This window comes from Sabethes cyaneus, chromosome 2 (assembly GCF_943734655.1).
Source record: "Sabethes cyaneus chromosome 2, idSabCyanKW18_F2, whole genome shotgun sequence".
NCBI classification, from domain to species: domain Eukaryota; kingdom Metazoa; phylum Arthropoda; class Insecta; order Diptera; family Culicidae; genus Sabethes; species Sabethes cyaneus.
The window spans coordinates 130,899,530-130,925,858 of NC_071354.1; the positions used below are offsets into that span (position 1 = coordinate 130,899,530).

Consider the following 26,329-nt stretch of genomic DNA (forward strand, 5'->3'; position numbering starts at 1 on the left):
ATTTCTTAAGCAGTACGCACTGCATAAGAAATATTATTTCACGTTCAGATGGCGCAGTTTTACATGCAGGTGAATTAAAACGTCACTTTTCCGTATACGGAATAATAACCGGCGCAATTATTGCCCTTTGCATTGAAAGTTGGATTTTGAGCACACTTGTTCAGTCACACATTTTGTAGGTGAGAAAAGTTGCCAAAATTTCGTGGTAAAAACCCATGAATCTTGGTTGATGCCTATTTGAATTCTAATGCTTACGTAGAGTTGTTATCGACGCTTCGAATAATATAAAAATAGTTTCTAAATACATAATTCCGCGCATAATTCATAATTTGAACAAATATGCAGCATGTATGAAATAAATGAAAAATTAAATACTATTTGCTTTTCCTACAACTGGTACTGGCGCCACTGCTAAATCAAATGTCAGCTCAGATGGGAGAGTTGTAATGATGGGAAATGCCGATCAAAATCTAACGATTATTAATAAAGTTTTCTTATCGTTAATAATTAATAACGATTATATGACAGTATAACCAAAAATACGTAAGAAATAGAACATAAATGTTAAAATAATAACAAGCCAAGAAGAAGATTTCATTTTAAACCCTCCAATTTTCGATACTTTTCCGTGACGATAAAGTTTGATGGTATTATCGATATAAGATTACTAGCGACATTATCAGTAGCACACTTTTCATCACAGTTTTGAAGGTTGCACTTTATAACTGTGCAGTCCAATTGAGTGCGAAGAGCGCAATATTACCACAAGAAAAAATGACAGGTGGTTGCTTGCATTGGAGTTGTCAAAATTTCTTCGGTAAATAGCAAGATTTTTTCTTGAGCTGTTTTCTTTTCAGCAGCGTACCCCGCTTAAACATTGTTAAAAGAAGCCAGATTCGCTATGACGGCGCCGCAGTGGAGACACCTAAATTAGTTTCGAGTTTGCGTGAAGCAGAATAGCGATTGGTTAAAGAGTGCAAAAGACAGAATAAGTCGTAAATAATTTTCACGCATTCAGCTACGGGCAGTTCTGTAGGTGGAAAAGAGGTCGTGCGGTGCCGTCATAGCGAATAGCATTTCAAGTTTTTATTTTTGTGCTCTATTCTGAATCTGATAACTTGAACGTGATAACGTGATAATTCTGTTTTTTCGCATTGGATCGTATAATTTTTTCGTTAACACCGTCTAACGCCACCGCAGCAGAACTTGTAGCTTTCTCTGAGCACCTGCCAGAAAAGATCCAGTATTGCCTCTTCGATGCCATTCATTTATATCTCGGATCTGCAATCGCTTTATTCACGGCATTTTGTCAGTCTATACAAAATGACTTAACACCAAGTTCGTAACCGCAATCACCCTTGGCGCAGACGAACGGGTATGTAATTTATCGTTGTCCTTTTGCCTAACAACAAGTTTTAAATTCGATTCATTGGCGAGAATCGTGTGCACGCTATTCCGCTTCCTCCATCTATATGTTCATTTTCCAAAAATGCGGAAAACTGTTTATTCACAGAAACAGTTTGTGGAAAGGGTTAAAAAGGAATTATTCAATCATTTAGCAATCAATACTACTGTTTTACCTGACTCACTGCGAATATGCGTATTATTGAAATAAAACGTAACCATACGTTTTATTCGTTTATAACGCATATTCAGTTAATATCGATAACAAACGATTTTTAATAAGTTGTGCTTTTGTTATTGCATTTAATTTGTAAAAAGTTGCATAAATAACAATTCAGTTTCACAATACAATTATTGCGTACTACTGGCACATGAAATATAATGTTTAAGTACGTTATTTTTAGTGATCAAAATTAACGATATTTTCGATACAAGGGCGATGACAAAAGCACAACTTACAAAAAATCGTTTTGTTATCGATATTAACTGCATATGCGTTATAAACGAATAAAACGTATGGTTACGTTTTATTTCAATAATACGCATATTCGCAGTGAGTCAGGTAAAACAGTAGTTCTGAGATTTCGAGCATTTTGTATGGAAAATTAGTTAATTTTTTAAAAAAATCGTTGGTTACGCAAGATTTGTCTATTTTTTTCTCACAGTTTTTATGTTTATGCTTAGAACATTATTTCTAGCACAGAGAACATACTACCAGGTAATTGACAAAAAGTGTGTAAAAGGTTTTGATGTAATCTACGAGTAATCCTTCAATAGAGCACCCCTCGAGCAGTAAGTGGCAAACTAAATCTTGATGTCGCTGCCGTCGCTGCTATGTAACTCCAGCACAAAGAAATATTGATAAAGGTACATGAATATTTTTTGATGCGTTTGGCAAACTATTTCTGGAGGGCGCTACCGACAGATTTTACACACAAAAAATCGATTACTTCCTTCGAGCCTGTTAATCTGTTCTCTGTGTTTCTAGCACAGAGAACAGACTACCAGGTAATTGACAAAAAGTGTGTAAAAGGTTTTTATGTAATCTACGAGTAATCCTTCAACAGCGCACCCCTCGAGCAGTAAGTGGCAAACTAAATCTTGATGTCGCTGCCATCGCTGCTATGTAACTCCAGCACAAAGAAATATTGATAAAGGTACTTGGATATTTTTGATGCGTTTGGCAAACTATTTCTGGAGGGCGCTACCGACAGATATTACACACAAAAAATCGATTACTTCCTTCGAGCCTGTTAATCTGTTCTCTGTGTTTCTAGTATGTATTTTCATGAATACAATGAAGTGCAACATTCCAAATTGCAAGCGAAAATTTTTTCGTCAAAACGGTATCAAGAAGTCTCAAAGAAATGTCGTTATATCGCTTTCCTACAAGTAGTAAAACAAAAAAGAATTTTTTTAAAATGCTCGGACATGATTGTTCAATAAGCAGCATGAACAACATTGTTATCCACCCGCGATATTTTTCGTCTGATTTCTGGTAAGCTTTTAAAGTGTTAATTATCTTCTAAGACCGTTTTGTAGCAATCTAAGATTACTTTTTATGGTTTTCTACGTAGTGTTGAGACGGGTAAATTTATGATAAAATCATCATCTTGGAACAGTGACTTCAACTTAAGGATTTTCAAGCAGTAGCACAAGCATCTATCCGAATAAAACTATTTTTTAAAAGAAGGCATCAAAGGCAGATATTCAAGAGCATCATGCAAGCAAAATGGAATGGAACGTGTTTTAATTTAAGCAACCGTATAACGCATTGATCGTGAAGTATTAGAAACATTAATTCATTTTTCAATTGCACATCGAAATAGTTAGTCACCCATGTTCTCAAATTTTTTACGCATAATAAAGAAAGCTACAAGTGCAAATGACTTTAAAATATATTCCTTACATTTCATTGTAAATGTTCAAATATTTCTCTGGAATAATATCCAGCTTTTTACGCGCTATAATGGTGGCCGCCATAAATTGTGTTCGTAATATGCGGACAATCTTTTTGACAACTCTGCATACATCAAATCTGACACTCTTCTCTTGCAACACTACCGTGCTCTTTCTTTCGTTTACGCAAAAGAAGGAAGGCAATAGTTTTGTTTACATTTCGCACAGTTTTGCTTTCCTCCTTTGACGTAAACGAAAGAAAGAGCAAAGTTGCCAAAAGCATTGAAGTATAGACCAAATCAAGGTGACGTCATCTGGCAGATACTGGCGCCCTTGTTTACAAACAGACCGCAGAGAATAAAAAAGTTTCAGCTGTTAAACGGCAAGTTTGTTGTTTAAACAGCATTATGACTGAATTTAAAACGCCATTATGCCTGTAAAATGTTAAAACACACGCTATATTCGCTATAAACGAAAAGGAAAATTTTCCAAAATGTAAACAAGGGCGCCACTATCTGTCAATTGACGGTATAATGATTTGGTCTATTTTCCAAAAGTTGCGCCCACTATCCGCCATAGGCGAATAAACGCAAAACTAATGAAGCATATGCGACCCCTACATTTAGCTGTCCGAACTAGGAAAATGATGATCAGTTACAATTTTTCGCTGGATGGATTTGTATATCCAAACATCCAAAAAACATTTTTTATTTAAATCTCAGTAAAATGAATATTGCGAACATTAAATTTTCTGCAGCGGGTTAGAAATCTTATTTACTAGCTAGAGCACTGGTGGTTGCAAATGAAATGTGTACTTAGGACAAGTAAATTGAGATCCGGATTTAGTTTAGGTGTGTATGGTTATGTTTATAGGCGTTTTTGACAAGCTATCGCCCGCTTGGAGGCGCTGCATAAAAAAAGTGATGAAAAGTAAAATCGCTGTCAAACTCCATACATTTTTGAAAAATGCTGAAATAAAATGCATTTTTTTATTAACCCTTTCAATTGTCCAGGATTTTAGATAGCGAAATATTGGAAGAAATTTGTTTATCTACGTTAAAGTAAGTGAAAATATTCGAATTAATTAACTTTACGGCCGAAAAATGTTAATATTTGATTTTGTACCGCATGAAACAAAAGTACATAGAGTCAGCTGCAAAGTTTACATATCCTGGATAGAGAATCACCAATTATTTTCAGTCTTCAGTGCATTCCAATGTGTTTTCAAATGCTAACGGATTTATTTTCGTGATTAGCACCACCTGCGCCAAGAGCCAAACATATAACCTATCAGTTCGTAGTCATAAACACACTTGCGAAGCTCTAATAATCTCCGGAATCAGAAACAATATACATCAAATGAACGGAAATGCATTTTCTTACCTTTATTATTCATTTTCATCATTCCCACTGTTGTTAATTCGGTAAAATATTACTTTTAAAGTTGAGCTCCATATAAGTACCAGCAAGCATTTTGGGAATTGCACTTTTTTTGTAGTTCCAATAATCACAACCAGGTAGCGAACGGTTGCTATTAGTTTTGCTCGAATTCGCCTATAGATACGGGACCGAAAAATTTAGATCCAGGTATATTCATGAAAGTGTTCTACTTAATTGTTTAAGGTAATTTTAATGGTTTTCAGCAAAATTATAACAATATTTCATCCAAGGCTTGCTGAATCAATGTCCTTATTGTTTAAATAGTATTTATTGTGTAATAAAATTTTAATAGTTTTATATAAAATGCGGACAAATAAAAATTATAGTAAGTATATATGTTATTTTCTAACCCAACCATAACATTTGATTGATTCCAAAGCGCGTATTTTAAAAAAAATTCAAATTCGCTTCTGAAGATTTTAGTTTTCTATGTGTTTTGACAGCTTGAAATAAAAATATCATCATTTTTACCGCGGCGCCAACTACTTGTCGAATGAAGCTTTTGTTTACCTATTTAGCACGCGAAAAGGTGGGTACGTTATACCTTTATAGGGCTTTAATGAAGGAGGGGTTTTATGGGGTTTTACCGGTTTTACAAACTGTCAAAAACTTACGTATTAGGTTTAAACAAAAGCATATAAACAAATATCATCAGTTTTGTAATCGCATTTCGCGAAATAGTTCTAGAACCTCAAATTAGTTTAGGCAAATATGTCCCGATTTAGATCCCTGTTAAACCGTAAGTTTCCAATTATTGGTATGATACATGTGGATCCGTTGCCAGGTAAGTAATGAAATATGGCTTTTGGTGCACACTACAGACTATAATTACTATATACCGTGTACCCCCGTTGGTATGACTTTTAATCTGTACCCCGGTGGAATGCATTCACATTAAAAACCGATCAAGCGTCACACACAATTGACGTTAAAGTTGACCGGTAAATTAAAAAAAAGCAAAAAATCTTAATGCATTTCCTCTTGCTCAGGAACTTTGGCAATATAGCTCATATGTAACTTACCTCTCTCCAGCACTCAAAATAGATCATTTTAGTCGAAACTGCCGAGCCATTTTCGTCTTCTACAAACCGAACGTTTAGAATTCGCGCATGTTTGAAATGTTTTCAAAACGTTTGTTTTCGCCAAATCAAAACAAGTTCATAGCGTGTGCGTATGTGAAAATGAATAGAGTTACCAAATATTCAGATTAAAAATGAACCCACCCAATCTGAAAGAGCTGTTTTTCATATTAGCGGGGGTTGAGTGTATATAGTTCGGCGGATACAAAAATCGGGAGCCAAATAAACGTCAAAAGCGGAGCCAAACGTTTTTCAAAATTCGGATTGTGGGACTAATGTTAATAAACAATCTTTATTTTCATAGAAGTAGTCATTTCCAACACCCACTAGCGATTATTTTCCGTAAAAACCTGCACATTTCTCCATAATTTCAAATTAAATTTCAAAAATCAAAAAAAAAAAAAAACTGCCGGCGTGTCGCTACCTGCTGCGATGGTGAGAAAAACGAAAACAAATGTCAGATGCGGTATATCTCATAAAAAAATTTAAGTAAATTTAATTTTTAATTGGTTTTCGATTGAAAACTTTACTACATTTTTATCAGGTTTTGTAAGAAATTTGCTGTTTTACAAGTTACTTTAAAAACACTTTTAAAATAGTGAATTGAAAGAGCATAAATTTGAAGAATACTGTAAAAGTTAGTGTGGCGACTTAACTAATCGAACACAGCAGTGATCCTAAAACGGTTTTTGCATATTATTGGAATGTTTTTCTACTTTACAAGATCCTTATGCTTGTTTTGTATCGGTTCAAGTCAAAGTTCTGGAGATTCTAATAGCTTTCAGTCTTATCGAACCATGTTGCTCCGGCACTACATGAAAATATGAATGTTCTCTTTAGTTATCCTGTATCTTGCTCGCAATAGCCTGGTTTATATTAATTTCACAAAAAAAATAATATAAAACAAAGTTTTTTACCACTCAAGCACGTGGATTTTTATAATTTAGCGTGATATGTAACCTGTTGGTTGTCGCATAAATATACAAAAACATTATTTTCTCGAATATACTGTAAATAAACCACTGACAAAGTATATACCAAAAATAAAGTACTCAATTTTCTTACATTTTGCAATAAAAATTTTACTTGTACATTGTTTCACTACATTAAGAAAATTAAAAAAGTGAACTTTTTTCCGATTCTTCAAGCAAACTGTCAACTTTCTCATCGTTCGGCTAGTTCCAAAGACCACCACCGTCAGCGCATAAGTTTCTGTCGAACAGGTCAATATATATAGTAACTATCTTACAGACGATAGATAATCAAGTCTAGATAGAATTAACAAAAGGGCGAATGTCGCAAATGTAAACAAAACGGGTGAGAGTTATTTTTTGCTGGGCCAGCATAGGAAAATCAACCCTCACTCGGTTTGTTTACGCTGGCGACATTCGCCCTTTTGTTAATTCTATCTTCAAGTAGATAATCTACAGACGTAATAAAAAAACGATTTTTTTAGAGGGAACGGTAAAGCTTCACGTTATGACCACGAGGGCATAGTTTTTTCTTTTTTAAAGAGACGCATTTCATTTGAAAACTTAAAAACAAAAATTGTTTAGAATTTCTACCATGGCATTAAGGGCCAAACAGAATGCTGCGTCAACGCGTCCGTCAGCGTTATTCTGACAGTTTTCCCTTGGGTTTACTGTCAAATTGACGCTGACGGACTCGTTGACGCAGCATTCTGTTTGGGCCTTTAGAGAGCTATCTTGACGTAAGCGAAAAAATATGTTTCTGGGAACACTGATAACTTTTTTTTTACTGGCAACCCTGGTTTGACGTTAGCAGTGTAGCAGCTGATTGTGTTGACAGTTTGCCTTGTCTTGTTTACTTTTACTAGTGAGGTGGAAAATTAAAAGGTAAACCAGCTCTTACATCTAACCAATTTTTTTAAATTGAGCTAATAATTTTCAACATTTTGATCCAGTAATCCTGATCACCTCAAGTCAGCTATCAGCAAAGTTCAATACAAAATTGAAAATGGTATGTATAACTTCAAAACCAGAGTGCTACCGGAACGCAAGGACAAAGCTTTCGCCAATCAGCGCAACAGCAGAACTCTTCAAACAGAGCATTTTGCTGTCCCTCTGATGAGATAGCGCGTACGTAGCAAACAGACAAAATGCAACGGTGCAAGGTATTAGTGAAACCTGTGCACTGCAAGTGGGTGGTGCTTTTTTGGCAAATTTCTTTCCCAGTTCGAAGGATATCTATTTGCCGAAATCATTCTGAGGAAACCATGGTCCTATGTTTCGGCACTAAATGTTTGGAACTAAATGTTAAGGCTTATCGGAACTACGATTCTACAACTTGGGAATTTGATTTCAAGCGAGCATTGAAAGAGATTGGTAAGCGGTGTTTTAATAGTGACGATTCCCATTAGGTGCTTGTTTGAAACAAGGTCAAGTGTATTTATTTTGTTTTGTTTTAGAAATTCCTGAGCATTCCATATAGTATTGCTGCACGCATGCGCGTATAATTTAACGATAATTAATTTGCGCCCGGAACAATGGGTAAAGATATCCGCGATGGTGGAAAAGCGAAAACTTCCATTTTTCGTGATGGCCTATCAGAGATTTACCACTGAAGATTTATTTGCTGTGCCTGCATTTTTGAGGACGGGTATCAAATTGTCTTGACCCAGAATTTTGCAAAATATATAGGTAAACGGTAAACATACTGGAGCATTTTCGTTGATCAGCTCAGATAAAGTCGATTGTACTATATCCACAGAGATCTCTGTGCTATATCTTAGATAAATATTCTGATTCGTCCGTTGTACTTAAATCCGCCGATTCATCGACTGGTTGCAGAAATGCTGTCGAACTTCAATTAGCGCCAGGAATGACCAAAGGATGTCAAACTTATGACTGACGGTATTATCACGGTACGATCGACCCAGCCGAATAATCTAAAAACGCAGGTCGTCTCGAAACTAGTAGGATATTACCAATCATGTTGATATGTTCTGCATTCTGCTTTATTGGTATGATCAGCAGCAGTGCGAACGGCTTCTAACTGAAGACGTTGCATCTCGATGGCATATATTACATACACTCTGTGACCAAGTAATGCATAGGTAAATAGAAAGTTTTCCGTGACATTTGAAGACAGACTATAGTTTCTTTTCAGAATGAATGTTGTCTTGACTCAACCATGCATAGTTATAGCATATAGTGTGCCTATATAAAGTTGTCCAAATAATTTATTTTTGTTCAAAATTTTAGAAAACAAAAAAAAAATCGTTTTCACCGGCAATAGGCCAAAAATATAAAAATGAGTATCGAATAGGGTGTTCCTAATGCCAATCTGATCGATTCAAGCCAAAAACGATACAGGGCTTTAGGACCCAATTCTTGGATAAAATTTCAAATTAAAATCACCTAATATGCTAGCGTCACTACCACCACAGAGAACAGACATCCATTCAGGAACAAATTTTTCGCGAATTCTTGGATAAAATTTCAAATTAAAATCACCTAATATGCTAGCGACACCACCACTATAGTTTCCCAACTAAATGATTTTTTTGATTTGCACACTGACAACCTTTGGCTCTTCTGGCGCTAGTATATATGGACTATATGCGTTATGCTAGCGCCAGAAGCTAGCTGTTGTGAGTTTACTGTAGAATTTTATGCGCCTTTAGCGACACCATCACTATAGTTTCCCAACTAATGTGACATAAGTTTTATCCAAGTGGGGACCTTTCGCTTGGATGTCTGTTCTCTGTTATAAAACACCAATCGAACCGTGAAATCGAGGCTCCAAATGAGCAAAGTAAACAAACTTGTGTTTCGTATAGACAGGGAGGACTAAGTTTTGTAATCTAAATACCCGAAATGTTAAAACTTAAACCACAGACAAACAGACTTAACACTCGTTTGCCATTCTTCGTACCGATTAAACTGTCATTTCAAATTTGGGCTTACCCATTAACATTTTTGTTGTATAATAGCTTATTAAACTATTGTACAGCTAAACCCCGTAAAACATGTTTTTGATAAGCTATTTAACAACAAAAATGTTACTTGGGTAATTGGGAATGTCTCTGTTTTGGTCAAAGTGGCCCTTTTTGACGAAAGCAGGGGCATTCCTCAAATACTTGCTACTTCGAGGGATACTCTTGTTGCTATTTGATATTTGGGAATGTCGATCATAGATGGTGCTAGTGTTCAGGCAAAATGTGAGGTACGATAATTTTTGTTGATTTTTCTTCCAAGTGTTATGTCTGTTTGTCTGTGCTTAAACCACAGAGAACAGACATCCATTCAGGAACAAAATTTTCGAGAATTCTTGGACAAAATTTTAAATTTAAATCACCTAATATGCCAGCGACACCATCACTATAGTTTCCCAACTAAATGATTCTTTTGATTTGCACAGTGACAACCTTTGGCTCCTCTGGCGCTAGTATATATGGACTACAGTCAACTTTCGCTAATTGCACTTGTGAAAGACTTTCGTTAATTGGGCTGAGACGTCAAAACCGAGGGATGTATCGGTTGTTTTTGTCGAAATCGTCGCAGAAAGGTTTATACAAATATGCACTTATATTAAATCAAAGTGGAAACTATTCTTTTCGTTGTTGAAATTTATTTCTAGGTTATTTAACAAGTAAATAGTAGAATTTCAAGCGACAATGTTAATATATATTGGTATTATTAACTGTTTCACCGTGATTCTAAAAATGGGAATGTCAAGTTCATAATTGATCGGAAAACGATGTGATGCAATTGTATTCTATTTAATTAATTTTAATATTTTCTATATAAAATATTTTCCACACTTGAATGAACTATATTCAAGGGCCCCTCAGAACAACAAATACGCTGTCAGAAATGACGTTTGACTTCGTTTTAGATGGGCTATAGCCCAATTAACGGGAGCCCGATTAAAACGTAGCCCACTTAAAGATAGCCCAACGAACGAAAGTTGACTGTATATGCGTTATGCTACTGTGTTACCTGACTCACTGCGAATATGCGTTGTGTTCGCGGGATCGTGTTGGTTCGAAAGGTTTCGAAAAATATCGCCCTTGTATGGAAAATATCGTTAATTTTGATCACTAAAAATAACGCACTTAAACGTTATATTTCAAGTACCAGTAGTACGCAATAATTGTATTGTGAAACTGAATTGTTATTTATGCAACTTTTTACAAGTTAAATGCAATAACAAAAGCACAACTTAAAAAAATCGTTCATTATCGATATTAGCTGCATATGCGTTATAAACGAATAAAACGGTATGGTTACGTTTTATTTCAATATCACGTATATTCGCAGTGAGTCAGGTGAAACAGCTAGCTTCTGGCGCTAGCATAACGCTTATCTATACCTACGAAAAAAGATTTCTGTCTGTCTGTCCCTATGTTTCTTTTAGAATCGAAAACTGAACCGATCGGCGTGAAAATTTGCATGTAGGGGTTTTTGGGGCTACGGAAGGTTCTCTCGATGGCAAAAGACCCCCCCCCCCACTAAGAAGGGGGGCTCCCATACAAATCTATGCCTATAAAAATGGATGTCTGTCTGCCAGGGAAGGTTTTTATGATGGTTAGAGATCCCCCCCCCCCACTAAGAGGGGGGCTCCCATACAAATCTATGCCTATAAAAATGGATTCCTGTCTGCCTGCTCGAATGTTTCTTATGGAAACGAAAACTACTGAACCGATCGGCGTGAAATTTGCATATAGGGGTTTTTGGGGTCAGGGAAGGTTTTTATGATGGTTAGAGACCCTTCCTCCCACTAAGAGGGGGGCCTCCCATACAAATGAAACACAAATTTCTGCATAACTCGAGAATTAATCAAGCAAATGGAACAAAATTTGACATGTTGGTGTTTTTGGAGACAAGAATTTTTTCTATGGTGCATTAAAACCTCTCCTAACTTTAGGAGGGGGGCTCCTATACAGTAGAATCAATATATTTAGAATGCCAGTGTCGCTGCAGTGCTCGTGGTAAACATCACACATTTGAAAATTACGTATTTACACTGTATGCGCATATGTGTGAGTGATCGATTCGAAACGGGAATCTGATTGTCAAACTAAAAAGGCAACTCAATAAAAAATCCTGCTTTTCCGTAAATCACGTAGGATAAATCACCCGATTTGGTCGTTTTGGGGTATTTCGTCGGCAGGAAAATTTTCTATTGGGCAATTTGACAATGTAGTTCCCGTATCCAAGACACGAACCAGCAACATGTTTGCCACCAAAATATCCATGAAACACCAGCGACACTGGCATTCTATATATATTGATTATACTTCCTATGCACATGAAATACAAATTTCCTCAACTCGAGAACTAATTAATCAAATGGAACCATATTTGGCATGATGTGGGTGTTTTTGGAGGCATGAATTTTTTCTATGATGAATTAGGACCCCTCTCCCTTTTTAGGAGGGAGCCCCCCTGTGGTATAGGGGGATAAGGTTTATCATACAAATATAACAGAAATTTTTGCTTAACTCAAAAACTAATCGAACTCGAGAAATTTTAGACTCTTTCATAGAACATTAATCAATAACAAGACCACCAAAAACTATCAATAGCAACATTAGATCATTCAGCACGAGACGCCCTAAGCTCAAAATTGGTCGTTTTTGGACCCCAATGCAAATGTGTAACTTTTTTTGCTGCGCTTCTTCTAAATATCGCTGAAAGCTGAAACTTCCTGACAATGCTAGTTTTACAAAGTTGGGAAAAGTTGAAAACATTCAAGTCTCTAGCTCGTTCCGTTATTGAATAGAAACTTTGTAAGTATTGGTTAAAAATTACCCCAATGCAGTAGGAAGGTTAGGTAAAGAAATGAAGCATGAACTAATATCTATATTTACGAATACCTTGGACCCCCGTTCGTTTGACCGTTTTTAATCTGAAAACTTTTTAATTTGAACCCCGTTGGTTTGCACGACGTGCAAATTAAAAATGGTTCAAATGTCATTCTTAACATGACAACATTTATGTATGCAGACAATGCACATAAACACGATTTGTTTGTACTGGCCAGGCGTGTTTAATCGGTTTCACATTTCGTTTTGCTAACGATTAAGATAGAAATCCGATCGGAAAATGCAATATTCGCACTTGCAACTGCCAACTAAAACAAACCACCAAAACAATAACAAAGAGCAGGGCGGCCAGTTCACACAGGATTCAGCATATTTCGGGTTACCAGTTGTTCAAATTAAAAAGTAACCCCGTTAGTTTGCGTGAGGAATCGTTCAAACGAACGGGGGTCCACTGTAATAATAATGAAATCGCGACAAATATTGAATTAATTCTAAAGCTTTACTCACGCAATTACCATCAATATCCTTCCACAAGTATTTTAATACCGGCATCCACACTGGTTCGTTGTGATGTGATGTTATCTATTCGTTTGTTTGTCTATCGCGCAATTGGAAAACTCAAAATCCAAATTTACCTGACATAATGGCAATTGTCGTTTTGGAGAAAATATTTCCAGTACAACGCGCTGCACAATGTTTTAGCAGCTTGAAATCGTCGCAGGCAAATATCAGAGGGGTTGTGTACAAGACACGACCGCATATATAGGTGACGCAGGACTACGTAAGTCTCTTTGTAGTGATAGTGGCATGTATTCACGCTTGTAATCATTCGATTCATCATGTATACATGCTATATGCAACTTATATACATGCTACATGCGTTGTATATAACATTTATCAAAGTAGTAACATTGCATACGTTCAATTCTCAAAAGATATTGCATTTGAAAACAATTTAACAAAATCAAGAACACAAACTATTGCTTTCCTGCTACCTTACTGAAATTAAAGATTGTTTTTATTATCCATGGTTTCCCACGTTGAAGGGATTTTACCTATTCAATCCTATTTTATCAACAGTACATCTTTTCACTACACTTCTAATGAAACGGCAAACATGCGTATTCATACAGAGTCGTATTATAATCGAACAGTACAGCTGTAGCACATTTTTCCAACACAGATATCAAGTTCGCCGAGGTTTAATCGTCTCGCAGTAAAGAATTTGCGATCTGTTGCGACAACGAACTTGTGTCATTTTTTCTGGCACACTTCCCTAACACAGACATCAAATTGGACTAGGTTTAATAGCGTTCGTAAGAAATCTGTTGCCACGAGGGGCTTTGTTACTCTCTCTGGCGTACTTCCCAAGCAAGGACATCAAAATGGTCTAGGTTGAACCGTTGTGTTAAGAAATCTTGTTGAAACGAGGGAGCTCTGCCACTTGTTTTGGCTTATTTCCCAAGCACAGATATCAAATTGGTATAGGTTTAGATCATCGTAAAGAATCTTCCAACCAATCACGAAGCGTGAATTCTGGTAAAACATAGGTTCATTATTTTCAATTTTTCAATAGTTCAACATCAAGAATCCATACTTTTCTTCATTTGGGTCAATTCTTAGAAGATTTTCCAATCGATTGGTGTAAGAATATTGAATATCGTTCGGAAACCCGCTGAGCTATTAGCGCTCAAAACCTTTCATTTTTCGTGACGCTTGCATTTTTCGATTTTTTGGAATGACACCCTATCTCAAAACTTGCCGTAAGACGTAGTCCTACGTCAAAAACGCTTGGCTAAATAAATGAATTTTGCACTCGCGACCTGAGATCAGCTCGCAACGAATTTGGCAACAGTTTCGTTCGCGACAGTTACAATTTATCGCGTTCAATAAGGTGTAAAATTTACAATAACATTTTCATCTTTTTTCTTGCATTTTAAAAAAAAAGGTTCGATACCGGTGGTATCGATAGTATCGATACTTTATCGCCGATACTTCGATACTTGGTATCGAATATTGGTAAGATCGCCGATACCAAGGTATTCGATACTTTGCTTAGTATCGCCCATCCCTAGTGGGTGGTCGTTTCTCGAATAGTGGCGCTTAAGCCACCTGTTTACACGGTTAGTCTAAATCAGCCTTATACCCTAGACAGACATACAATTGTACCAGCGTTGTACATGTACAACGGAAAGGTGACAGACATACTACTGTACGTTGTACGTGGTTGTGCTCATCACCGATAATCTCTAATTGCATGGTCTAAGCGTTCGTTTTTATTCCTATTCACGAAATGTAAACACAAATTTCAAGATGCCGAGCGTTTAGCGTTAAATCTTTGCCAAAATCTTGCAAAATAATAATTAATTTAAAATTCTGCTTAGTTTTTGTTATCACAACTACCAGTCATTGGCGCTGCGCGCAGTAAAAATCGAGCAGTTGTAGCTTCGTACAACGGTGAAAGAGGTAGGTACAGAAACCACCGTTGAGCCACTTTGCTACCGTGATTCTACCACAGAGAACAGACATCCAAGCGAAAGGTCCCCACTTGGATAAAACTTATGTCAAATTAGTTGGGAAACTATAGTGATGATGTCGCTAAAATTCTACACTAAACTCACAACAGCTGGCTTCTGGCGCTAGCATAACGCTTATAGTCCATATATACCAGCGCCAGAAGAGCCAAAGGTTGTCAGTGTGCAAATCAAAAGAATCATTTAGTTGGGAAACTATAGTGGTGGTGACGCTAGCATATTAGGTGATTTTAACACAGAGAACAGACTACCAGGTAATTTATAAAAAGTGTGTAAAAGGTTTTTATGTAATCTACGAGTAATCCTTTAATAGAGCACCCCTCGAGCAGTAAGTGGCAAACTAAATCTTGATGTCGCTGCCATCGCTGCTATGTAACTCCAGCACAAAGAAATATTGATAAAGGTACATGGATATCTTTGATGCGTTTGGCAAACTATTTCTGGAGGGCGCCACCGACAGACTTTACACACAAAAAATCGATTACTTCCTTCGAGCCTGTTAATCTGTTTTCTGTGATTTTAATTTGAAATTTTATCCAAGAATTCCCGATAAATTTGTTCCTGAATGGATGTCTGTTCTCTGTGGTTGTACCACAGAGAACAGACTAACAGGTAATTGACAAAAAGTGTGTAAAAGGTTTTCGTGTAATCTACGAGCAATCCTTCAATAGAGCACCCCTCGAGCAGCAAGTGGCAAACTAAATCTTGATGTCGCTGCCATCGCTGCTATGTAACTCCAGCACAAAGAAATATTGATAAAGGTACATGGATATATTTTATGCGTTTGGCAAACTATTTCTGGAGGGCGCTACCGACAGATTTTACACACAAAAAATCGATTACTTCCTTCGAGCCTGTTAATCTGTTCTCTGTGATAATGCAACTGTGTTCCATTTAATTAATTTTAATATTTTCTAAATAAATAATTATCTGCATTTGAAATATTGCTGTAGCAGTTGAAAACCGTAATAATCAACTCGCGACATTCAGTTTTATTCATGTTCTGTGTGTTGCAACTACGTCGCACGTGGTGCGCTGTATAGCGCATCAATGTGCGATTACAGCGCACCACGTGCGTCGTAGTTGCGACACACAGAACAAGAATAAAACCGAATATCGCACGTCGATTATTACGGTTTTCAACTGCACCAGCAATAATGCATTCAAGAGCCCCACGGAAGAAAAAATACACTGTCAGAAATGACGTTTGACCATAGAAAACAGATTAACAGGCTCGAAGGAAGTAATCGATTTTGACGTAGGACTACGTCTTACGGCAAGTTTTAATATAGGGTGTCATTCCAAAAAATCGAAAAATGCGAGCGTCACGAAAAATGAAAGGTTTTGAGCGCCAATAGCTCAGCGGTTTTCCGATCGATTTTCAATATTCTTACACCAATCGATTGGAAAATCTTCTAAGAATTGACCCAAATGAAAAAAAGTATGGATTCTTGATGTTGAACTATTGAAAAATTGAAAATGATGAACCTATGTTTTACCAGAATTCACGCTTCGTGATTGGTTGGAAGATTCTTTATGATGATCTAAACCTATACCAATTTGATATCTGTGCTTGGGAAGTAAGCCAAAACAAGTGACAAAGTTTACTCATTTCAACAAGATTTCTTAACACCGCTATTAAACCTAGACCATTTTGATGTCCTTGCTTGGGAAGTACGCCAGAAAGAGTGACAAAACCCCCTCGTGCCAACAGATTTCTTACGAATGCGATTAAACCTAGTCCAATTTGATGTCTGTGTTAGGGAAGTGTGCCAGAAAAAACGATACAAGTTCGTTGCCACAACAGATCGCAAATTCTTTACTGCGAGACGATTAAACCTAGGCGAATTTGATATCTGTGTTGGAAAAACGTGCTACAGCTGTAGTGTTCGGTAATAATATGACTCTGTATGAATACGCATGCTTGCCGTTTCATTAGAAGTGTAGTGAAAAGATGTGCTGTTGATAAAATAGGATTGAATTGGTAAAATCCCTTCAACGTGGGTAACCATGGGTAATAAAAACAATCTTCAATTTCTGTAAGGTAGCAAGAAAGCAATAGTTTGTGATCTTGATTTTGTTAAATTGTTTTCACATGCACATTGAAATAACTCTGAAATCTTTTGGGGATTGAACGTATGCAATATTACTACTTTGATAAATGTTACATACAACGCGTGTAGCATGTATATATGTTGCATACAGCATGTATACATGAAGAAATGAATGATTACAAACAAGCATGGATACATGCTACTATCACTACCAAGAGGCTAACGTAGTCCTGCGTCACCTATATATGCGGTAGTGTCTTGTGCACAACCCCTCTGATTTTTTTGTGGGTAAAATCTGTCGGTGGCGCCCTCCAGAAATAGTTTGCCAAACGCATCAAAAAATATCCATGTACCTTTATCAATATTTCTTTGTGCTGGAGTTACATAGCAGCGATGGCAGCGACATCAAGATTTAGTTTGCCACTTACTGCTCGAGGGGTGCTCTATTAAAGGATTACTCGTAGATTACATAAAAACCTTTTACACACTTTTTATAAATTACCTGGTAGTCTGTTCTCTGTGGTTTGACTTCGTTTTAGATGGGCTATAGCCCAATTAACGGGAGCCCGATCAAAACGTAGCCCACTTAAAGATAGCCCAATGAACGAAAGTTGACTGTAGTTGATATAAATTTCTTTATTTCAGGTACACCTCTCTATTCTAATCGATTTGAAGATATAATAAAAAAAGCTAAGCATGAAGCAGAAGTATATTTAAGGAGTGGAATGGTATGACCAGAAATAAAAATGCAAGAATTTTAAGCAATAATATAAACATTTTTCAGGATGCGTTACTTATTGAAAATATGCACGATTTACCGTACATCCAAAATGAATATTTTGAACCTGAAACTGTTGCATGCATGAGTCGACTTGCACTGGCCGTAAAGGAAATCATTAGAGATGTTTTACCATGTGGTATTCAGGTAACTTAATTTCTGTGACAGAGGACCTAGGATATATGCAATGTGTTTATGGTTGTCCGACTTTCTCTAGAAAACTAAACACCAGAAAATAAAATACCGAAGGATTTTCCCCAGAAAGAATCCTTCTCCAGAAAACTAATACCCAGAAAGTACCAAATTCCAGAAAACCAATTCCCAGAAAGTATTGAATTCCAGAAAACCGATTCCCAGAAAGTACTATTTGCCAGAAAGCTATTCCCAAGTAACCAAGAGTTCGAATAATGGTGTCTAACGAGGGTCAAAGAGCTTTATGTATATTAACCTATAACTTGCTAAGCAGCGTCACTTTTAAGTAATTAACTGAACTTTCAAGCTGTCTTGGGTTCGCTGCATAGAACGCTAAGCAGCTTCGAAATAAACCGTCAAAACTAAGAAAAAACTAAAATTTAGCAGCACTTTTATGTTCTATTTTTATACTTCTACCTAAGTTATATATGCGTTGCATTTGGCTGCTATTGAGTTTGATCCCAGGTATTCCGCGTTGTAAACCTATCCCGATCCACTGCGTCACCTTTGTCGTATACAAACGATGTGAATTTTGCCAATGAGCTGTTCTAAAGTGAAAGTTCGTTTTAGAACTTGCAGCAGGTTTATGCAGCGCGAGTTAATTATAGAACATAAAGTTTGGAGCTAGGCAATTGACTAGTAGTGAGATACCGACAGCATATGCAACACAATAATGCAGAGCATTGCATTCTAATTTATATTTGTAACTAGCTGACCCGACAAACTTCGTATTGCCACAAATTAACCTCTGTTGTACATAAATCATGAATCTCGGATGATCTTTGTCACAATCTCGAGTTTTGCAAGTTTCTGAGGAGTTCAACCTTAGATGATTCATTTTGGCAGTCACGTAACTATGAAAGCATCCCAGGTAACCAATAAGCATCACCAATGCTATTCAAATACAGGCCAATAAGCATTTAAGTCGCCTTAAATGCTATTTTGGCAAAACATACAGCTACTTTACTGATAACCTTTTTATAGTACTGACAATGCTAATTTACAGCTAATTACCGACACAAAGAATTTGAATACAATTTTGGATGCCAATTTACAACACCTATGCAGTCAAAAAGCTAATATACAACAACGTGCAGTATAAAATGCCAGATACGCTGATTTGCTGCTTATGTTAATGCTTATTAGTTACCATGAATGGGTAGTTTAATATACAAATTTGCAATTTTTCCTCACAGTAAAGTAGAAAACAAACTCCCCTGTCCCCTCATTGCATAGCCAGAAAGCGGATTAGCCATGATTGTACAATATTTTGCGAAAAACCTTAAGCGGAATGTACCATTTCACGGAAAACTTTTTTGTGGAAAGTACCATTACGCAATCCTCTCCTTACTCGCTATCGCTCGTTCCAGGAAACCCAGGTAGACCTAGGAAAACAAACCTAGACAGTAGTGATTTCTGCGGGAGTTGCCTCCCCCCAGTGGGCGACGCTTCCGACGGCGGGTCGCCGGCAACACTCGCGGCCGTCTCGTCCTGAATGATCTAGTGTTACTATAGATAGTTTTGGATGGTCTTGTTATAGACTAATGAAACCTCCACATGCCAAATTTGGTTCTATTTGCTTGATTAGTTCTCGAGTTATGAGGAAATTTGTTTTTCATTTGTACAGGAGTCCCCCCCCCCCTCTTAAAGTGAGGAGGGGTCCTAATTCGCCATAGAAAATATTTTTGTCCTCGAAAACCTTCACATGCCAAATTTGATTCCATTTGCTTGATTAGTTCTCGAGTTATGAGGAAATTTGTATTTCATTTGTATGACAGCCCCCCCTCTTAGTGGGGGGAGGGTTCTCTAACCATCACTAAAACCTTTCCTGGCCCCAAAAACCTCTACATGCAAATTTTCACGCCGATTGGTTCAGTAGTTTTTGATTCTATAAGGAACATCCCGACAGACAGACAGAAATCCATTTTTATATATAAGATTAAAAATGTGCGAGGATTAAATTTATTCGAGTGAAATACAAATAATTAATCTCAAATAGTTTTAGGTTCTGCTGCTTTGATGACCAGAAATTTAAACAAAAAAGTGGCCAGAAGCATGCACGCAGAACTTGTTAGCAACTAAAGTTACTTCAGAACTCCATGTAGCATCCTAATAGCTTTGAAGTATCTATGAAGTACTCACAGCACTTATTCAACACAGCATTTAGTTCCATGTATACTTAATATACACTACTAATCAGCAAGAAAGTTCCACGGAACTGAATTTGATCTAATTGTGAACTTTTGAGTTCGCGTGTCAAGTAATATTCGAACTTCTGGTTGCTTCTGGGTTGACAAGAAAGAACCAATATCCAGAAATATTTTTTTTCGCAAATGAGTTACGCTTATACAAGATGTGGCACCCATTTTATCGTGTTAGTAGCAAACGTTTCCTAGATGATTCAGGGCGAGACGGCCGGTTTTTTTATACGACAGACTTCGCAGCCAGCTATTAGAGTGCAGGACAATTGCAGGGCCAGTTGTTACGATGACTGGCTTATTAGGCCAGCATCATACCTCGAAGCCAACTGGGAGGTTTCTACACACTTAAAAAAAAGTGCCGAAGTCAGCAAAATTTTGCCGAGATTTGGACAGCCGAGCGTTCGGTAAAATTTTTTATGATGCCAAACGATAGTAAAGATCCGTAAACGTCGATTTGCAAAACTGAAATTTTTACCGAATACTCGGCTGTCCAAATCTCGGCAAATTTTGCTGAGTTTTTTAAGTGTGTATGACATACCGCCATCCGGGGTGAGATTGTGCCAAAAACCAAAAATGTTTATTTGTGAAAATTTATTATATCTAGAAACTGGGGATCTAAATTCAAAATGATCATGAACATAACATATTTATTCAGAACTTAGAATGGAACACAGATAATATTAGCAAACTATTTAGCCTAAACAGGGTTTCAAAGTTTGCGATCAAAAATACTCGGAAATAACGCTTGTAAAAAATGTCCCGCTAAACCAACTCAAGAAATCGCATCAACTTGCTATTTTGAAGGTAAATAAACTAATCATTTATAATGTATTGAAAGGTTATTACGCGTTGGATAAGTTTTGATTATGAAAATAATATTATTCGAAATTTTGTACTTTTCGAGCTTCACGGGGGTGAGATTGTGCCAAGCCATAATGTTTGATCCAATTTGTTGATTTTACATACACAACTAAAATACGTCAGTATACACCAGTACACTCACATTCTTTACTATTTTACTTTTATTACTTTACTACGCTAAAAAGAGCGCTCTTTTTGCTACCAACGGCATTGCTGCCCTACAGCGCCGTAAATACTAAAGATAAAACTTCACTTTCTTCAGCAATATTATAGATAATTACTAGCTCTACAAATGCCCCATACACCACTGTTTCAAATTCTGCTTGGCTGAGGAGCAGTAATCAAAAGAGCAAAATCAAAGCGAAAAGTGTATGCCAAGCCTGACTGTCAGTTTTAGGTAGGGGAAGCGGGGTGGGATGGGTCGTTCTGCAACCGCGGGTTCTCGAACGAAGTAATAGTTACTTTTGTTAAATGAACGAATAGGTATGCCCCCTTAGGATACACGCCCTCCATATATCTCCCCCTTGTTAACCCTAGAAACGCTACTGGCTATTTAAAAGCTGTCCATTGACTACGAACTCATTTTTAGTTATTTCAGATCTCCCCGGGTTATTTTCGTTCACACTTTTTGTATGATGCGTTGTTTTTGGCCGACCCCCTGCCCCTAATAGTCCACTTCACCCCATCGACATCTCTATATCGAACTGCAGTAAACGTCAGCGACATCATGTCCGGGGCTCAAAATTTGACAGCGGGCCCAAATCAGACTGCTGGCAGTTGAGTGAAACGTAGTGCTGACATGCTATCTCATTTTTGCACACACGAGATGTTGGCGGCGAAAACATGGTTGTCTGCCGATGGGATGGTCCACTTAGTTCATGGACGGCCCCATATGAACTACAGTGGACCCTCGTTCGTTTGAACGATTCATCATGCAAACTAACGGGGTTACTTTTTAATTTGAACAACTGGTAACCCGAAATATGCTGAAACCTGTGAACTGGCCGCCCTGCTTTTTGTTATTGTTTTGGTGGTTTGTTTTAGTTGGCAGTTGCAAGCGCGAATATTGCATTCTCCGATCGGATTTCTATCTTAATCGTTGGAAAAACGAAATGTGAAACCGATTAAACACGCTAGGTCAGTACAAACAAATCGTGTTTATGTGCATTGTCTGCATAAACAAATGATGTCATGTTGAGAATGACATTTGAACCATTTTTAATTTGTACGTCGTGCAAACTAGGGGGGTTCAAATTAAAGTGTTGAGATTAAAAATGGTCAAACGAACGGGGGTCCACGGTACTTTATTCTGATATTTACGTGTATTGTTTATAAACATGCTAATGTTCACTATTTAGGTATTTACTTTAACTTTATGTTTTTGGCAGAATGTCGCCCCCTAGAAAGGGTGAGATTGTGCCAAAGTTCATGCACTTCCAGTAAAATTAGGTTTCATGGTAACTAAACCATCTCTACGGTAGTTGTTAATTGAACAATTTAGTATATATTGACAGGTTTGAAATCAACTTAGTTCCTAAATTGTGTGTATACTGATCTAAAAAACAAAAACATATGCTTTTTTGAAACAATCTCGCCCCGGATGACGGTACTGTTTAAATTTTCCAACTGTAATAGTTAAATGCAATAACCCGTATTACTCTACAGTATACCTCTAATCTGACACCCAACAATCCTACGATTCGCTAATCCGGATGACGAATTAAAAAGCATTGTACTTAGCTTCATTCAACCGAACACTGCCTTCATTGGGGATTTTCATTTGAGTCAAGATGTTACTTATTCCAACTAAATGGAAAGGGTAAATGGTGCTCCTTATAACTGCGTTCAATTTTGCGTTTGCCTGGAGCTCCATTTTTCATCTCTCTTCTCAAAGGATTAATGTTCTTGCGCAATTCTAAGCTAAACAAGAATTTAAAAGCATTTTATAGAATAAACTGAGCATTTCTCAGTACAACACAACTTTATTACGTATTTGAGAAAATTTTTCGGAAATTTCCAGTCTGGATGTAAACAACACGACATTTCAATACCCTGACATTAGTCAATTAGTCGAGTCAAAATTCGATAATCCAGCCATGAATTTGTCGGATTAGCGGGGTGATACTGTATTCCATAACTCATAAGATACTACTTTACGACTTACCTAATTCTTGGGAATTTGGTAATAGTCATTAATAGTCATTTATAAAGAAATTGTTTTCGAAAAACAGAGTTTCATAAAAACTAAGAACGTTGAAGTCTTTCACCTTGCTCCCAATTGTGCCCATCGCATATTTTAAATAAAAATTGAAATATTCTCTAATTAAGAACTAAAGCTATACATATTTTGCGTTAAATATTGTCAATTGCAAGGAAAATTGTACCACGCAAAGTGCGATATCGCTCATAAAAGTGCTATTTTGCATTAAATCGTTTCTGTATCTTCGGCGCACTTTTTCGTTATCTTCCAAGCAATAAGTGCGCCGAAGAGACCGAAACGATTTAAGCTAAAATAGCACTTATTGATTGGACAATTTTTCTTGTAATTGACAATAAGATAAAATTCATCGGAAATTGGAAAATTTTAACTGAAATGCGGGGTGCGCAGAATTAGGCGCACATACGGTAACTGTTATTTCATCTTCAGGAATATATAATTGTTTCTGGAAAATAGTATTCTGGCGATTAGTTCCTTCTGGAGAATAGTATTCTGGAAATTAGTACTTTCTGGATATTAATTTTCTGGGGATTAATACTTTCCGGTAAATGGTTTTCTGGTTATTGGTGCTTTCCGGGGTTTGGTTTTCTAGGAAAAAAGCTTCGGCGTTTTATTTTCTGGGGAATAGTTTTCCGGGAATTGTTATACAATCGTGTTTATCACCCTTACTAGTGATCGTATTACAATATATGGATCATTTTTATTATAGGATTACTGTAGGTATATGATATAGATGAATACTTATTGCAGATTTTAGCATGCGGTAATAAGGAAGCGCTAGCTACAGCAAAAGCCTGTGACCTAGATTTTATACGTGCAGAAGGATTTGTTTTCTCGCATGTGGCTGACGAAGGCTTTACCAATGCAAATGCGGGGCATATTTTACGATACAGAAAACGCATAGATGCTCAGCATATCAGTATAATCACAGATATAAAGAAAAAGCATAGGTAAAAAGATCAATTTCCAAAATGCTTAAGGTAAACAGTGCCTTACTCTTTTATCGTTTAGTTCCCACGCAATTACAAGTGATGTTTCTTTGTGTGATACTGCTAAGTCAGCAGAATTATTTTTGTCTGATGGGCTCATTATAACAGGCAGTACGACTGGACGTGAAACCGCTATTGAAGATATTCAATCAATAAAGGGCAAAGTGAATTTACCACTCATCGTCGGCTCTGGTATAACGTTGGATAACATCAGCAGATATTGGAACATCGCTGACGCTGCAATCGTTGGATCTTATTTTAAAATAGATGGGAATTGGAGAAATGAATTGAATGAAGAAAGAGTCCGTTTGTTAATGAAAGAAATAAATAAATTTCGAAAGCATTCAACATAAAACATAATTTTTAACTCTGTTTATTCATTGACAGCAATAAATGTCCCTTGGGTTTAAGTTTACTATTCAGTAAAACGGCTTTTTCCTGCTTTTGCTCTTCTTGTATTCGATTGTAACGATCCAAAGCAAAATCCATCTCTTTTGAAAGCATTACAATTTTATTTGCCAGCTCGCGATGCTTCAGCAGACGCTTCTTCTGATTTGCCTACAATGCAATGGTTGCAATATTCAATTATATTTTATATCATTATAAATGCTTACACCCAAAGGAGTTATCCTTCCATCTAGAAAAGTGTAATCCGGTAAAAGCGTCAATGAGCTTGACTTGTTAGGATTTTTAGGAAACAAGATTTCTTGACGTTTCTGACTATTGTTAGCGCATACAGTAGCACTGATGCTCAATCGACGAGTGATGTAATACGCTAAAATACAAAAGAAGAAATATTTTGCAATTGACGAGTTTTACTTTTACTAACGCGGTTTTAACCAGATATGCTTTTAAAAATTGATAGTGCTTTTCAGTAAAACAGTTGCATCAATTTATTGCAAATTACAATATATACTGTGAAGCTACTACCTGTCAGTCATTAAATTATTTATTTATACCCTACCTGTCGAATGAAAATATTTATTAACATGTAATAGAATTTGATCCATAATTATTTTGCGCAACTTAAAAGCAAATAAACTTTAATGTTTTAATTTGTTTGTTAAACTCTCACACGTAAATAATAAAAGAGTAATTCAGACGATGAAATTTTCGATAAACACTATTGCGCTCTTCACACTCAATTGGACTGCACACTTATAAAGTGCAACCTTCAAAACTGTGATGAAAAGTGTGCTACTGATAATATCGCTAGTAATCTTATATCGATAATACCATCAAACTTTATCGTCACGGAAGAGTATCGAAAATTAGACGGTTTAAAGTGAAATCTTCTTCTTGGCTTGTTATTATTTTAACATTTTTGTTCTATTTCTTACGTATTTTCGCTTATACTTTCATATTATCGTTATTAATTATTAACGATAAGAAAATTTTATCAATAATCGTTATAGATTTTGATCGACATTTCCCATCATTACAACTCTCCCATCTGAGCTGACATTTGATTTAGCAGTGGCGCCAGTACCAGTTGTAGGAAAAGCAAATAGTATTTAATTTTTCATTTATTTCATACATGCTGCATATTTGTTCAAATTATGAATTATGCGCGGAATTATGTATTTAGAAACTATTTTTATATTATTCGTAGCGTCGATAACAACTCTACGTGAGCATTAGAATTGAAATAGGAATCAACCAAGATTCTTGGGTTTTTACCACGAAATTTTGGCAACTTTTCTCACCTACAAAATGTGTGACTGAACAAGTGTGCTCAAAATCCAACTTTCAATGCAAAGGGCAATATATATTGCCCTTTGCATTGAAAGTTGGATTTTGAGCACACTTGTTCAGTCACACATTTTGTAGGTGAGAAAAGTTGCCAAAATTTCGTGGTAAAAACCCAAGAATCTTGGTTGATTCCTA

The 26,329-nt window shown here is 36.6% G+C and overlaps 2 protein-coding genes across 2 annotated transcripts; one reads left to right on the plus strand and one right to left on the minus strand.

Annotated features, from left to right (window-relative positions):
- The first annotated feature begins 5,408 nt into the window (after positions 1–5,408).
- Positions 5,409–24,547, plus strand: LOC128736000 (uncharacterized protein F13E9.13, mitochondrial). The gene is made up of 6 exons (XM_053830485.1): positions 5,409–5,527; positions 15,000–15,081; positions 17,849–17,931; positions 17,988–18,128; positions 24,204–24,403; positions 24,442–24,547. Exons 1-6 carry the CDS (start codon positions 5,510–5,512, stop codon positions 24,545–24,547), a joined length of 630 nt encoding a protein of 209 aa, XP_053686460.1. The 5' UTR covers positions 5,409–5,509.
- Positions 24,548–24,805: 258 nt separating this feature from the next.
- On the minus strand, positions 24,806–25,550 carry LOC128736002 (39S ribosomal protein L52, mitochondrial). The gene is made up of 3 exons (XM_053830486.1): positions 25,407–25,550; positions 25,057–25,217; positions 24,806–25,000 (listed from the first exon to the last, which is right to left on the minus strand). The coding sequence occupies exons 1-3, from the start codon at positions 25,450–25,452 to the stop codon at positions 24,806–24,808; spliced, it is 402 nt and encodes a 133-aa protein (XP_053686461.1). The 5' UTR covers positions 25,453–25,550.
- Between the last annotated feature and the right edge of the window lie 779 nt (positions 25,551–26,329).